General features: G+C 41.3%; 1 protein-coding gene across 2 annotated transcripts; it reads right to left on the bottom strand.

Moving 5' to 3' along the window:
- Positions 1 to 5,095: 5,095 nt before the first annotated feature.
- On the bottom strand, positions 5,096 to 14,851 carry LOC109918420 (complement C1q subcomponent subunit C-like). 2 transcript variants are annotated; one of them, XM_020518347.2, is made up of 3 exons: positions 14,713 to 14,851; positions 9,399 to 9,611; positions 5,096 to 6,413 (listed from the first exon to the last, which is right to left on the bottom strand). In XM_020518347.2, exons 2-3 carry the CDS (start codon positions 9,559 to 9,561, stop codon positions 5,860 to 5,862), a joined length of 717 nt encoding a protein of 238 aa, XP_020373936.1. In that variant the 5' UTR covers positions 9,562 to 9,611; positions 14,713 to 14,851; the 3' UTR covers positions 5,096 to 5,859. The 2 variants fall into 2 exon arrangements, with proteins under 2 accessions (XP_020373936.1, XP_020373935.1); XM_020518346.2 differs by having other exon boundaries at positions 9,399 to 9,590; positions 14,713 to 14,847.
- Between the last annotated feature and the right edge of the window lie 1,190 nt (positions 14,852 to 16,041).

Raw genomic sequence — 16,041 nt, 5'->3', positions numbered from 1 at the left:
TGACTTTCCCCTCACAAAGCCATGATGACTGTCCCTAATTAGGCCATGCTTTTCCAAATGCTCATAAATCCTAATCCTAGGAATTCTCTCCAGAAGCTTCCCAACCACTATTATGAGACTCGTTGGTCTATAGTTTCTTGGATTATCCCTATTTCCTTTCTTGAACAAAACAAGGACATTAGCTACTCACCAGTCCTCTGGGACCTCTCCAATGGCGAGTGAGGATGCAGAGATCCTTGTCAAGGCCCCAACAACCTCCTCTCTTACCGCTCTCAATAACCTGAGATAAATACCATCAGGCCCTGGGGTCTTATCCACCTTAATGCTCTTCAAGAGACCCAACACCACTTCTTTCTTGATCTAAAAATGCCCTAGTATATTAGCATGCTCTACACAAATATCATTATCCTCCATATCTCTCTCCTGGGTGAATACCGATACAAAGTACTCATTTAGGATCTCGCCCACATACTCTGCCTAGTTGTTTGCTTTTCCAGCACCCTAGTTATCCTCTTGCTTTTAATCTATGTATAGAATGCCTTGGGATTCTCTTTAACCATACTTGCCAAGGTCATTTCATGACCCCTTGTTACTCTCCTAATTCCCTGCTTGAGTTCTTACTTGCTTTCTTTATATTCCTCATGGGCCCTGTTTGATGTTAGCTTTCTATTATGCTCCTTTTCCCTTTATGACTAAATTCACATCCTCCCTCATTATCCAAAGGTCCCTAATCTTGCCATCTTTGTCCTTCCTCCTTCCTGGAACATGCCAATCCTAAACTCCGATCAGCAGGTCATTAAACAACTCTCACATCAAATAAAAACTGAAAGAACTGCAGATGCCGAAAATCAGAGATAAAAATAGAAATTGCTGAAAAAGCTCAGCAGGTCTGGCAACATCTGTGGAGAGAAATCAAAGTTAGCATTTTGGGTTGAGTGGTCCTTCCTCAGATTACTAATCAGAGAGAATGTCACATCTGCACTCAGAGAGGACCCTTCCTCTGATTTCTATCTACAGATGCTAACACACCTGCTGAGCTTTTCTAGAAATTCCTATTTTTGTCCCCACGTGTCAAATGTGGATTTGCCTGATAACTGCTCCTCCCAATTAACACTCTCTAGCTCCTACCTAATACTGACGTAATTTCCCCTCCCCCAATTTAATACTTTTCAGCAAGATTCAGACTTATCCTTATTCATAGCTACCATAAAACTTCAGGAATTGTGATCACTGTTTCAAAAATGCTGACTCATTGGCAGGCTGGCCAGGCTCATTAGCCAAGACAAAGTCCAGTATGGCCCTTCTGTAGTTGGTCTATCCACATACTGTTTCAAGAAACCCTCTTGGATGCACTTAACAAATTCTGCCTTGTCTCAGCCTCTTGCTCTAAGAGAGTCAATACTGGGAAGTTAAAGTCACCCACTATGACAATCCTGTTCTTATTGCATCTTTCCATAATCTGCCTACATATTTATTCCTCAATGTCTCAGTGGCTGTTGGGGGATCTATAGTATGATCCTATTAGAGTGATTATACCCATCTTATTTTTGACCTCTACTCATATTGCCTCAGTGGTTGAGCCCTCCAGTAGTTTTCCTGGTACATTTTCTTTAATGATAGTGATTGTTTTAAGGTCTGGCCTTCTTTTGCACTTTGATTTCCTCTATTATTAATGGGATACTTCTTGTATTTTCAACAATGTAACCATTAGATTGAAAGTACTTGATCAAAGGCTTTGCCATTTCTCTTTAGATCTAATTCTATGGTCTCAACTTCTAAACTCACTTTGGCTACTCTTTTCTACATATTTTGTAGAAGCTTTTACTGTGTTTTGAGTTTTCTTGTTAGTTTACTCTGATATTCTAATTTCTTACTTTGTATTTTGTTAACCTTTGCTGATAAGTAAACGTTTCCCAATGTTTTAGCTAACTACTAGTCTTTGCAGCATTTTAAGCATTTTACTTCAATTTGGCACCATCGTTGACTTCCTCAGTTAGCTGTGGATGGTGCATTCTGTTCATAAGAGTCTTTCTTTTTCAATGGAATATATCTTTGTTGAGTATTATAACCTTATTTATGCATCTTATTCCTCTTTTCTACTTCTGTATGCTGGGGCACAAGCCCCCTCATCGACTTTAAACGTTTCACTAAAACACTAGTGAACCTATCTATGAAGCTATTGATCCCGACCCTGTTGAGATGTAGTCTGTTCCTCTTGAACCAATGCCTCCTGTCCCAGAACTGGTCCCACTACCCAACGATCTAAAGCCCCCAGACCTGTACCATGCATGGATTCTCCCTGTCTTCCTACTTCTATTCTTGGTAGTACTTGGCACAGAGAATAATCCAGAAGTTATTCCCTTTCACATCTTAGTTTTTAGCTTCTTCGTTCGGTTCTGAAATGCTAGAGGAGCTCAGTGACCAACTTCTCTCTGCTGCTTGTATTGATGTATTTCACAGTTTCTTGCTCACTAACTTCACTCAGCAGAACATTCTGCACTCTCTCTGTTAAATGCTTCACTGTGTTATATTCTGGCATCAAGGAGACAAGCACAAAAATGGGATTCATAGAAATCTCAGCCTGTCTCTCCCTGACAATAGTGCCTCCTACAAAAACTACATGTGCTGTTTCCTCCTGCGCACCACATTTTTGGCATGGCCTGGATCACAATCCCAGTAATTGCCAATGCCAAGTCCCTATTTGAAAGTGGCATAAACTCTTAAGACCTTTGCATTTCCTACCTCTTCCCACTTTTCTATATTTGTACACATCAGCCTTCCTAGCCTCTCGCTGCCTGTGGGGTGACTACGTCCTAGATCATATGATCTCCCTAAAACTCCATGATGACCCCAGCCGCCCCCTCAAGCTTAGAAGTCCTGAGCCCGAGGTCCAGCAGCTGGAATTACTCTCCACACAGTTCTTAAGAAGAATCATACTAGACATGAAACATTAACTCTGTTTCTTTCTCTGCAGATGCTATCAGACCTGGTGAGTTTCTCCCACATATTTTGTGATTGCTTCAGATTTCCAGCATCCACAGGATTTTGCCTTCATTACTTTCTACCCCGGTGTCTGGCTGAAAAAATATCCAGGTTGGTGCTGGAAAAGCAAGCAACAAGTTTCAGGCATCCTCAATCTAAGGAGAAAGTTAATAAACATTTTTCCGCACCTTTAAATTTTAGCTAGTACCTTGATATGGAATCATAGCATCATAGTGTCATACAGCACTAAAGAGACCTTTTGGCCATTGAGTCTGCACCGAGCCCATAATCTTGAATGTCATCTCTTTTCAAGTGCTCATTCACATATATTTTAAAGGTTGTGAAGTTTCCCACCTCAACTACCCTCCCAGGCAGTGCATCCCAGATTGCCACCATTCCTGGGTGAAAAAGTTTATCCTCAAATCCCCTCTAAACCTTTCACCTTGAAATTATGTCTCCTTGTTATTGACCCCTCAATTAAGGGCCAGTCAATTCCTTCCATAAAAAGAATTTAACCTATTTTTCTAACCAACCTGTTCAGGGATGGTATTACACATATCTGGAACAGGTGGGACTTGAATCCAGGCCTCCAGGTCCAGAGGTAGGGCCCAAAAATATGGAATTCTTCATGAATTTGCATGCCAGGACCATGTTAATCTTCACTGTGTCATTCCAAATCTTGTTCATGCTTCTCATAATCTTACACACTTCTATCAGATTCCCTTTTAGCCTTCTCTGCTCTAAAGAAAACAACCAGGACTCATCCAACCTCCCACCATAGCTGACATGCTCCACCTCAGGTAAAATTCTAACGAATATCCACTGCACATCCTCCAGTGCAATCACATCCTTCCTATAGTGTGATGATCAGAACTGCACACAACACTGCAGCTGTGGCCTAACCAAAGTTCTGAACAGCTCCAACACAATTTCCCCGCTCTTATATTTAATGACGACTGATAAAAGCAAGATTTCTGTTTGCCTTCTTAAGGACAGGAAGTAAAATGAGGCATGTTGATCTTTTGACACATTATCAGATTCCAGGTATTCCTGGATAACTCACTTATCATTATCTTATTGTCAACATATCATGGTTGTGGTTTAAGAACGCAGTTTGTTCCATGTGGAGATTATAACACAATTAACCCACCCTGCTGCTTTCAGGGATCTGTGAACAAGCAGCTCAAGATCCCTCTGTTCCTCTGAGCATCCTAGTGTTTTATCATTCATTGAGTACTCCCTTGTCTTGTTCCTTCTTCCAAAGTGCATCACCAGACACTTACCATGGTTAAATTTCATTTGGCACTGGCCTGCTCATCTGACCAATCCATTTATATCTTCCTATAACCTAAAACATTCTTCTTCATTGTCAACCACCTGGCCAATTATTCTGTCATCTGCAAACTTACTTATCTTCTCTCCCACATTCTCATCTATATTGTTTATACATGTCTCGAACAATAAGGGACCTAGCCCTGATCTCTGTGGCATGCCACTGCATACAGGTTTCTAGTCATATAAACAGCCTTGTACCACCACCCTCTGTCTCCTATCACTGAGCCAATTTTGGATTCATCTGGCCAGGTTACCGTGAATCCTGCATGCTTTTACCTTCTTTATCTCCCATGTGGAACCTTGGTTGAACTATTAAATTTAATTAATGTCACTCAACCTCAGCTCTCAGACCTCTCCAACAGCTGTTGTTTCTCACACTACTTTTTTTTGAGGTACCATTTTCTCCCTCTCACAAACTTACCTCTCACGAAATGTCCAAGCTTGGTTCTTTATCGAAGCAGCACTCCATGGAACTAAGCTCTCTACTACTCACCCAAAATAAAACAGTGAGATAAACTAGCATGCTGATGCTTTTACTCATTATTGAACACTTGCCACTGAGCAAGTAAAATGAGGCATATTGATCTTTTGACATGTTAGCAGACTCCAGGCATTCATGGATAACCACTTACCATTATCTTATTGTTTGCATTTCGTAGTTGTGTTTGAAGAACCTGGTTTGTTCCATGTGGAGATCAATCAGCACTTATGGACAGTTCATAACAACTTCAATGTGGCATCACTGAAGTGATGGTGTTATCAGGCAATGAGAAAGTTCTACAATGTAAAACACATTTATTGAATATTTTCTTGAATAAATTGCTTGTGAGTCCACATACATTTTCAATGCAGAAAAAGGCAATGATTATTCACTTCGGACATACTATAATCAACAAGTAACATTTATCTCCTGGCTGTTTCTCATGATATATAAGCAGAGTGAGAATTACTATACATAGAGGGCAGCTAGCTTTTTCAGGCAAGTTTACAAATTTATTGAAGCTGCTGCTGAAATATGTAAGTCATTATAAGTAAACAACTCCTGAATTTATACATTTTACAGAGTATACTTTTACTTGTCTGTTGGAAGTAGAAAACTGAGTGAACCGAATTCTAGAATTGACGAACACTATTTGGCTTGAAATAAAGTTGTCTCTTACAGAACCCATGATTAGACTTTCAATCTGAGCTAACAGTGTGTCTTTCTGAGGGGGCAGCTATGCTATAAATGTCTGAAATGATGTGATGTTTTGTGAAAAGACTGTCAAGGTTAGTACTGAAAGAGAGCAGAAACAGTGGGTTTTTTGTGTCTAACAAAGAATTTATGAATTAAATATTACAATCTCTCATAGGCAGTTTTTGATATGGGCATTAAGTAGCTTCTAGGTAAAATTGCCAGATTAAAAACAAGACCAACACGAATAGTGAGAAGGAAGCTGATATTATTAGTCTCAATTTTAATAGGCAAATATTAGACACATGATAAAGACAAATTTTTTAAATTTCCAGCAGAACATTCAGCCAAAAATTTTACTTGAATTCTTAATCTGGAAAGAGAAGAAATCCACTGAAGATACTGTCGTGATCTTCTTTACCCATCATGGCATTGTAATCTGTTACTTCAAGCCAAACCTCGTCATTGACCTGCAAGTGGAGTACAATTCCTCCAGAACTGGTCTGGTAGAACTGGCCGTGGTTGCAGAAGCCAACTTTCTTTATTCCATTCATGTTCAAATTAACGCATAAGTTGTTATCTGATGTTGCGTAGTACACAAAGTAATAAAAGCCAGTTATGTTACAAGTGAACACACCTGTGTCGCTGTTGTAGTGATTTTGGTCATTGGATATGATTTTACTAAATCTGATGTGGGTGTCCCGTGGTGGATATGTGTGCCCCCCTCTTTTTGCAGAAAATGCAGATTTCAATGTGCGTTTGTGGTCCCCTGATTGCCCCATTCCCCCTTTCTCTCCCACAATGCCTGGAATCCCTCTTTCCCCTGCAGGCCCCCTGCGCCCTCTTTTTCCAGCCGGGCCTGTGTCTCCTGCATCACCTTTCTCACCATCTTCACCCTGAGAGAAAGCGAAGCCAGGGACACCTGTCAAAAAGCAAAGATAAAACACAAAATCACCATGTAACAAACTTTAAAATGTATCTGTGATGTGATGGACTAGTAGATAAATCAAAATGGTCCATGCCAGCCAGAATGTACCACTGCCTAGCCTGGATAAATGTGAATAGCAGCAGACTCCAAAATCACCCAGCAGGTCCAAAAAGAGGCTGTTCACAAACTAGATGGGCTTTTCTGACCATCAGTAATAATTTTTTGGTCAATATCAGAGAGACTAGCTTTTAATTTCAGATTCTGTTAATTGAAATTACAACCCACCAGTTCCTTGGATGGGATTTGAACCTACATCCCCAGGGCCATAGCCTGGGCCTACATGACTGCTGGCCAGAGCCATTACCACAACACCAGCCATTCAGCATTACAATTTCAGGATCAGCAGCTATCCTACCGTGTCACCAGCTGCCTCCAATAGGTTGGTTGTACTGGCTAGATTGCCTCTTAAAGAAATATTTATTAACAAACACACAAGAAAACCTGCCAATGAGTTGCCAGTTAGAAATCTGGTGAACTCACCAACTCCTGAACTATCTCACCTTTCCAAGGGTCCCACTTCCAACAGCCCAGAAAAGCTTTATTCTTAATACAAAAGTCAGTGGAACTTGTAGACATTAACATTTGTGTGTGAGAGATAGTAGGAACTGCAGATGCTGGAGAATCCGAAACAACAAGGTGCAGAGCTGGATGAACACAGCAGGCCAAGCAGCATCATAGGAGCAGAAAAGCTGACGTTTCGGGCCTAGACCCTTCATCAGAAAACATTTGTGTGTCATGGTTTGTGGGTTAGGTAATTATGCAAATGTGGTGGATAATATAAAACTAAATAAATGTTTTAATATTTGTCTATATATTTGCCTCTTGATTATAGTTTGAGAAGTAGAATTATCTGTTATGTTTAATAACATTTATACCCAGGTGATCTCCACAAGTAATACTGGGATTAGAGTGCAGATAGAGCATGGCATTCAGACAGTAAGTGAGGACAGGGTTACATTAAGCAAAGAACTCTAACAGTTTGGAACGAGCTCTTGCATAATGTAAATAAAGCAAAAGCTGAGGGAACAATATTCCTCAATGTCATTTTCCACCACCATAACCACTGCAAATTCTGTATCGTGAAATGATCTCTGCTCCTGCCCCCATTGAGAATATTTTCTAATTGTGGGATTGTGGATGTCTTTAGCAAGTTTGGCAGTTATTTCCCTCTACTCTTAGCTGAGTGGCTTGCTTGCCAGTTAAATAGAAGTTTGGGGCTGGAGTCCACTGTCGGCCAATCCGGGTAATGGTAGGAGATTGCTTCCCTGAGGGAATATTAATGAATCAGTTTGGTAAGCAGAGACAATCTGAAAGGCTAATGGCCAAAGCAGATGGTAGAGTACTGGTAATTTTACTGAACTAAGAATTCAGAGGCCTGCACTAATGCTCTGGGGGCATGAGTTCAAAGCCCACCACAGCAGCTGGGGATTTATATTCAATTCATTAATAAATCAATCTCATTCTTAACGATCAGAAAACTGTTGGTTTGGTATAAAACCCATCTGCTTCACTGATTCCGTTTAGGGAAGGAAATTTGATATCTTTACCTGCTCTGGTTTCCTTGTGGACTTTATACCTACGGTAAGGGTAGTCAACTTGTAATCACCCTCTGGGATGGTTAAGCAAATCACTTAGTTGCAGATCTCTAATACCGCCAGCTGAAGGGCAATTGCAGGTGGGCAATAAATACTGTCCTTGCCAATCTTGCCAATTTTGCAAAATTGAATAGATTAAAAAAATTCTTCTGGGGTCAGAGCAAGGCAATTTCATTTCATCAAATTGGCAAATACATGGGTGAGCATGGGCACATCGCAATGCCTACAAAGGGTGTGGGACGTGATAGTCGTGCTGAGACTGAGTGAAGGAGCTAATGTGAAAAGCCAATTGGAAAGGCCACACAATAAGCTGAGAAAAATATTTACATGGTCAGTTGTGCCAGCTTACCCCTTTGCTCAATACTACATCAGGGCTGGAATTGGTCATATCAGTACTCACTCCCCACAGCTCTCCAGCAGCCTGGGTAGCAGCATCTTGCTTGGATTTACACAAGTCTTCACTCTGGAATAGTACCCAGGCTCCATATATATACTTGGAACGTTTTAAACTTTTAAAGAAAAATCACAATAAACATTTGAAGTTGGGAAGCTAAAGACCTCGGAGCTAAAGAGTTTTGGAATGTGGGACAGTGACAGTAATTTTCAGCTGTCCTAGGAAAGTCATACTTTGATATAATGGGCCAAACAGCTTCCTTTAGTACTATAAATCCTAATGGTCTACTTGGGTGGCATTGGCAATGTCCAGGGTGAAGCCAGAGCAAACTCCTGGCTTCATCGTGAACTTGCAGTCTCAAGGTAAAGTCCAACGCATACCCCCAGCCTCAAGGCGAAGCCCAGCGCAGACTACAAGCCTCGAGGTGAAGCCCAATGTATAGTCCCGGCCTCGAGAGTCTCGAGGTGAAGTCTGCCCTGCACGGACTGGAGGTTAGTGTAGAGTTGCCTGCTCTGTCTTCTTTGCTTGGAAGGAATATAATTCTGAATTTTTTATTTCTTTATTCTTCTCACTTATTCCTAAGAATTTGTACGGAGAAACTTTTATACCTGAGATGACATGGAGGTCTGTAATACTGGACTTCACATTTCCATTCTTTTTCGAATTTATTCTGAAGAATTTGTACCTATGTACCTGTGTATCTAAAATGGCACCATATGCAGAGACTTTGTAAGCTTTTCACTGTGTCTGTGTGAGTATATGTGACAACAAACCTAATTCTAATTCTGATTCTAATAAGAGCCCATTTCTGTCACTCTATACACTGGTTAGATGCTTCTAAGTTGTTTATGCTGGAATAACTGATTTAATGTTTGGACCTATAATGTGAACACAACATTAACGTGGTTTATTGTGGTTCTACTGGTTTACCTGGATCTCCTTTTGCTCCTTTTATGCCATTTCTACCATCTTTGCCAGGTATCCCTGGTATTCCATGACAACCAGGCACCCCAGGGATTCCAGAATTGGTTTCGAACCCTTGAATTAATGAACTCAGTATCGACGCCAGTAGCATCAGCGAAATGACAACCATTGTGCGCCTGAAAAATGTGCAGCCAGAACCTGGCCAGCAAACGTATGGATCTGAATATCACACAATCAAATTATACATTTAGAAACACAAAACATCAGGTAGAATTACAATGAAATTCGATTGCAAAGAAGTAGGTTACATTTAGGATAATTAAATCTTTTGTTATCTATGATTCTCCAAGAAAGAGCAGCAATTTTCAATTAGAACTCTCTCCACAATATCTGTGTGTGTTGCCCCATCTAGTGGTTAGTATGTCACTGTGTCCTTGATGCAGATTTAACTAAAGTCAACTTGAGGCAACAAACTGGAGCCAATGACATTTGAGCCTGACATGTTAAGTAGCTGGGCAATTGAGCTTGATAATAAAGGGCTGGTCAAGAAATACAGATTCTGAGGATAACTAATTAAAATTAACGATAGCATTGAATTGAAATGCTTTTACAGAGATTTCCTGCCCAGCAGTCCAACAGCCAGGAAGATTGACAATCTGAAAGCCTGACAGCCAGTCTGTCTGATGGACTGGTTACCTGATAGCCATTTTGATTGACAGACTGACAGCTAATCTGACTGACAACCTTGAAGCCTGACAGATGGGTTGACTAACCAGTTAAAAGCCTGACAGCTAGTCTGACAGTTGGCCTGTTGAGTGAGATAGGTAGAAAGACAATGTCACTGCCACAGCCCAGGAGTAGAGATGGAGGAGATGGCATTGTGGTTGGGGCTTGGGGAGGTGACTGGTACTCTGGTGTGCTGTGTTGTGATGTGATGTGATGTGAATCCACAGACAGCGAGATGTATTGTGCTCAGTGATGATATTTTGTGGTTTACCATATATACATCAGTCTGACTAATATACCACAAAGAGTCAGGTTCTTCTAGAGTCAGATATCTGAAATTTATTTACAACATTAAATATTTACAAAGTTATGATATCACAGAGACATAGGAATATAGGAACACGAGTAGACTATTCAGTCCCGCAAGCCTATTCTATCATTCAATGAGATCACAGCTGATCTGTGCCCTAATACCACTGCTTAATAAAAATTTATCCATCTCAGATTTAAAACTAACAACTGATCTAACATTAATGACTGTTTGTGGAAGAGAGTTCCAAACCTCTTGAAATCCTTTCTGTGAATAAATGCTTCTTAACATCTCTATTGAACAGTTGAGCCCCAATTTTCAGTCTATATCACAGTCTGGGTTTTAATCTTAGTGATGTTACAGAGATGGCTCAAATATGGAGGAAAGAGCTGAATTTCAGAGGGCAAGTGAGAGTGACAGTGATATCAAGGTCACATTTCACTGAGTGTAGCACCAAGGAGCCTGGTAAAACTGGAATCAACGGGAATCGGGGGAAAGTTCTCTTCTGGTAGGAGTCATACCTAGCACACAGGAAAATGATTGTGGTTGTTACAGGTCAGTCAACTCAGCTCTGGGACATCTCTGCAGGAGTTCCTCAGGGTAGTGTCCTAGGCCCAACCATCTTCAGCTGCTTCATCAATGGCCTGCCTCCATCGTAAGGTCAGAAGTGGGGATGTTCACTGTTAATTGCACAATGTTCAGCACCATTCATGACTCCTCAAATACTGAAGATGTCCATGTTCAAATGCAACAAGATCTGGACAATATCCAGCCTTGGGCTGACAAATTTGCTCCCGCAAATAATAGGCAATAACCATCTTTAATAAGAGATGATCCCAGCATCTCCCCTTGATGTTCACAGGCATTACTAGAACTGAATCCTATACTGTCAACATTCTGCAGTTTACTATAGACCAAAAACAGAACTGGACTCACCATATAAATACAATGGCTACGGAAGTGGGTCAGAGGCTAGGAATACTGCAGTGAGTAACTCATCCCTTGACTCCCTAAAGCCTGTTCACCATCTATGTCAGGAATGTAACGGAATACTCACCACTTGTCTGGATGAGAGCAGCTTCAACAACACTCAAAAAGCTTGACACCATCCAGGACAAAGCAGCCTGTTTGCTTGGCACGAAATCTGCATCCATTCCCTCCACGACTGACACTCAGTAGCAACAGTATTGTGCTGTAGTGATGTGTGTTTTTTAGTCTGGCGTGATAACTTCACTATCTGAGTCATCATCCTGCGTGATAGCCAGTTGATTATACGCAATTCGGTTGTGTTGTTACTTCTTTAGGTTCTGACCATTGTTCTTAACACATCATATGACATAGGCTGCACACAATGAAATAGTATCCTTTCATGTCTCTGCATGACAATCTCAACCCTGATACTTTGTCTTGGTTCACATTGAGTAAGCAATATCAGAGACAATGGGCTATGGGCCCTGACAACATTCCAGCAATAGTATTGAAGACTTGTGCTCTGGAACTTGCCGCTCCCCTAGCCAAGCTGTTCCAGTACAGTTACAACACTGGCATCTACCCAACAATGTTGAAAATTGCCCAAGTATGTCCTGTACATAAAAAGCAGGCCAGATCCAATCCAACTAATTACTGCCCCATCAGTCTACTGTCGATCATCAGTGAAATGATGGAAGGTGTCATCAACAGTATTCAGCAATAACCTGCTCAGTGACGCCCGGTTTGGGTTCTGCCAGGACCACATAGCTCCTGACCTCATTATAGCCTTGGTTCAAACATGGACAAAACAGCTGAATTCGAGAGGTGAGGCGAGTGTGACAGCCCTTGATATCAAGGCTGCTTTTGACCAAGTGTGGTATCAAGGAGCCCTAGAAAAACTGGAATCATTGGGTATCGGGGGCAAACTCTCCAGTGGTTAGATCATACCTAATACATAGGAAGATGTTCACGGTTGTTGGGGGTCAATCATCTCAGCTCCAGGACATTTCTGCAGGAGTTCCTCAGGGGAGTGCCTTAGGCCCAACCATCTCCAGCTGCTTCTTCGATAACGTTCCCTCCATCGTAAGGTCAGAAGTGGGAATGTTCACCGATTATTGCGCAATGTTCAGCACCATTTGCGGCTCCTCAGACTCTGAAACAGTCCATGCCCAAATGCAACAAAACAATAGCCAAGCTTGGGCTGACAAGTGGCAAGTAAGATTCGTGCCACACAAATGCCAGGCTATGACCATCACCAAAAAGAGACAATCTAACTACTGTGCCTTGACATTCAATGGTGTTACCATCACTGAATCTCCCACTATCAACATCCTGGGAGTTATCATTGATCGGAAATTCAACTAGACTCACCACATAAATACAGTGGCTACAAGAACAGGTCAGAGGCTAGGAATACTGCAGCAAGTAAATCACCTCCTAACTCCTCAAAGCCTGTCCACCATCTACAAGGCACAAACCAGGAGTGTGATGGATTACTCCCCACTTGCCTAGATGAATGCAGCCCCAACAACTCTCAAGAAGTTTGACACCATCCAGGACAAAGCAGCCCGCTTGATTGGCACTATATCCACAAGTATCCACTCCCTCCACCACCGATGCTCAGTAGCAGCAGTGTGTAGTATCTACAAGATGCACAGCAGAAATTCACCAAAGATCCTCAAACAGCACCTTCCAAACCCACAACCACTTCCATTTAGAAGGACAAGAGCAGCAGATACATGGGAACACCACCACCTTCAATTTCCCCTCCAAGCCACTCACCATCCTGACTTGGAAATATGTCGCTGTTCCTTCACTGTCACTGGGTCAAAACTGTGGAATTCCCTACAAAATGGCATTGTGTGTCAACCCACAGCAGGTGGACTGCAGCAGTTCAAGAAAGCAGCTCACCATCACCTTCTCAAGGGCAATTAGGGATGGGACAATAAATGCTGGCCAGACACCCACATCACGCAAAATGAATCAAAGCAAATTGTACACAGATAGCCTGGTTTCACTGCTTACTGACGTTACTGAAAATGACACAAACACCCAACTGACTACAGTGACTGCATTGCACAGAGACAGTGACTGTAAGAGTGGTGGTACTTTTATGCTGGAATGTGACATATTGTGTTGTAATGTAATTGTCTTAAAGTGGCAGTGCCTGTCTGGTCTGGAATCTGTGCCAGAACATAACAGTCAGCTATGGAGAATGTGGCCTTCTGGATCAGATGGTTGTTGGAGAGATCAGTGGGAGTGCAAGTTTGTGTGGAAGGTGGAGAGACTGGAATGGAGACTGGAAGACTGGAGAAAGTTTGCAAAGGAGGTTGTGAAGTTGGGTAAAATGTTTGTTGACAGTTAATGATGAGGAGTACAGTCTGACTGTGTATCTACTATTTAAATTAAAAAGTGGAGTGTAACTGTGTATTGATAGTTAACAGTGAGAATAGAGTCAGACTATGACAGGAAATAACAGGGTGTAGTAACAGGAGGAGACTGTCTGACTGAGTGTTAATGGATATCAATGAGAAGTACAGTCTAAAAGTTGATAATTTACACTGAAAAGTACAATCTGACTGTATGTTGACATTGTACATCAAGAAATATATCCTGCCAGTATGTTGACAGTTTATACTTAGGAATAAAGTCTAAATGTATCCTAACAGTGAACAGTGATTTATTTGCAGACTCTGTGCTAACAGTTAAGACTAAGGGGTAGAGTGTGGACAGTGAGCAACAAGAAATACAATCTAACTTTGTGTAGAGAGGTAACAGTGAGATTTTAATTCAGACTGATACTGATGTATCACAACTAAACGCTAGAGGGTGTGAAGTCAAAATTTTTCATCACGTGCTATTATACAATCAACTCTCAGACTGTCTTTGAGCAATATGAGCCATATCTTAATCTGTGTAAATGCTGCGGCGACAGGGTCCAACAAGAAGCTTGTTTAGTGATGGTAAGAATAAAAGATTTTCATCCCTTTGCTTTGGAAACAGCTCTCTGATGATTTTTTCAGAACATGAGTCAATTAAAATTATCACTGGATGTGACAGCTTTAATAGCTTAACTTTCTAAAGTCTAAAATAGCACCTTACTGTCAAATTCTTGAATAGTTGAATAGCATTATCTCCCTATGTACCTCAAATGTTACTTTCATGTTTCGGTTTTGAATTATATAATGATGAAGGGGTTAAGTTCATTTCAAGTTTTCAGTCATGATACATGATAAACAATTTATGTTATAAACAATGTTAATATTTCAACAACTTTATTCTGCTGAATTTTATGTTAAGAGATTAAGTTCTTACCTTATTGAAACTTGAAGCTTTCAAACGAGAACACCCAGATCAGACTTTAACGGATTCTCAATGATTCGAGCAATTCTGAATACTTCTTGGTTAACCTGGAACACTGGGAGGGAGGAAGGGAGGGAAGAGTGATGTAAGAGGGCTGCTGCTCATGCCAAGTCCTCTGTCTGAACTCTGACAATGCCAACTTTCAGTTCCCTATTTTATTCGTTTTGTTATTATTGGCCCTAAAGTTGTTTGTAAAAATGTATACTATTTTGTTTCAGCCAAGGAAGATAAAAACATGCAAAATTCGAGCCCAATCCATTTATTTGGTTGTGCTCATTGTTTCTAACACTGAAAAGAAACATATGGATGTGAAATGGATTAACTCACAACATACCAGACATCCTGATAATCATAAGACCTTAAGATATAGGAGCAAAATCAGGCCATTTAGCCCAAAATATCTGCACCACCATACAAACATGGCTAATATGTTTCTCAACCCCATTCTCCTGCCTTCTCCCTGTAACCCTTCATCATCTTACTAACCAAAAACCTATCTACCTTATTTTTAAATACACTCAATGACGTTGCCCCCACAACCTTCTGCAGCAAGGAGTTCCACAGATTCACAACCCTCTGGCTGAAGAAATTTCTCTTCATGTCTGTTCAAAAGGGTTGTCCCTTCACTCTGAGGCAGTTACCTTGGATCCTAGTCTCTCTCCTACTAATGGAAACATCTTCTCCACATCCACTCTATCCAGGCCTCTCAGTATACTGTAAGTTTCAATGAAATCCCACCTCATCCTTTTAAACTCCATCAAGTGTAGACTCAGAGTCTTCAACCGTTCTCATATGACAGGGCCTTTGTCCTTGGATCATTCTTGTGAACCTCCTGTGAACCCCCTCCAACACCAACACATCTTTCCTTAGATACAGAGCCCAAAACTGCTCACGATATTCTAAATTCCAAATGACCAGAGCCCTGTACAGCTTCAACAGTACATCCCTGCTCTTGTATTTTAGCCCTCTTGAAATGAAAGCTAACATTGCATTTGCCAGAGATAGTAAGAACTGCCGATGCTGGGGAATCTGAGATAACAAGGTGTAGAGCTGGATGAACACAGCAGGCCAAGCAGCATCAGAGGAGCAGGAAAGCTGACGTTTCGGGTCTAGACCCTTCTTCAGAAATGGGGGAGAGGAAGGGGATTCTGAAATAAATAGGGAGAGAGGGAGAGGCAGATAGAAGATGGATAAAGGAGAAAATAGGTGGAGAGGAGGCAGACAGGTCAAGGAGGCAGGGTTGGAGCCAGTAAAGGTGAGTGTAGGTGGGGAGTTAGGGAG

This window comes from Rhincodon typus, chromosome 31 (genome assembly GCF_021869965.1).
Source record: "Rhincodon typus isolate 14 chromosome 31, sRhiTyp1.1, whole genome shotgun sequence".
Taxonomy (NCBI): Eukaryota; Metazoa; Chordata; class Chondrichthyes; order Orectolobiformes; family Rhincodontidae; genus Rhincodon; species Rhincodon typus.
Note: the sequence above shows the minus strand (reverse complement) of the source record. Positions and strands in the feature narration are given on the sequence as shown.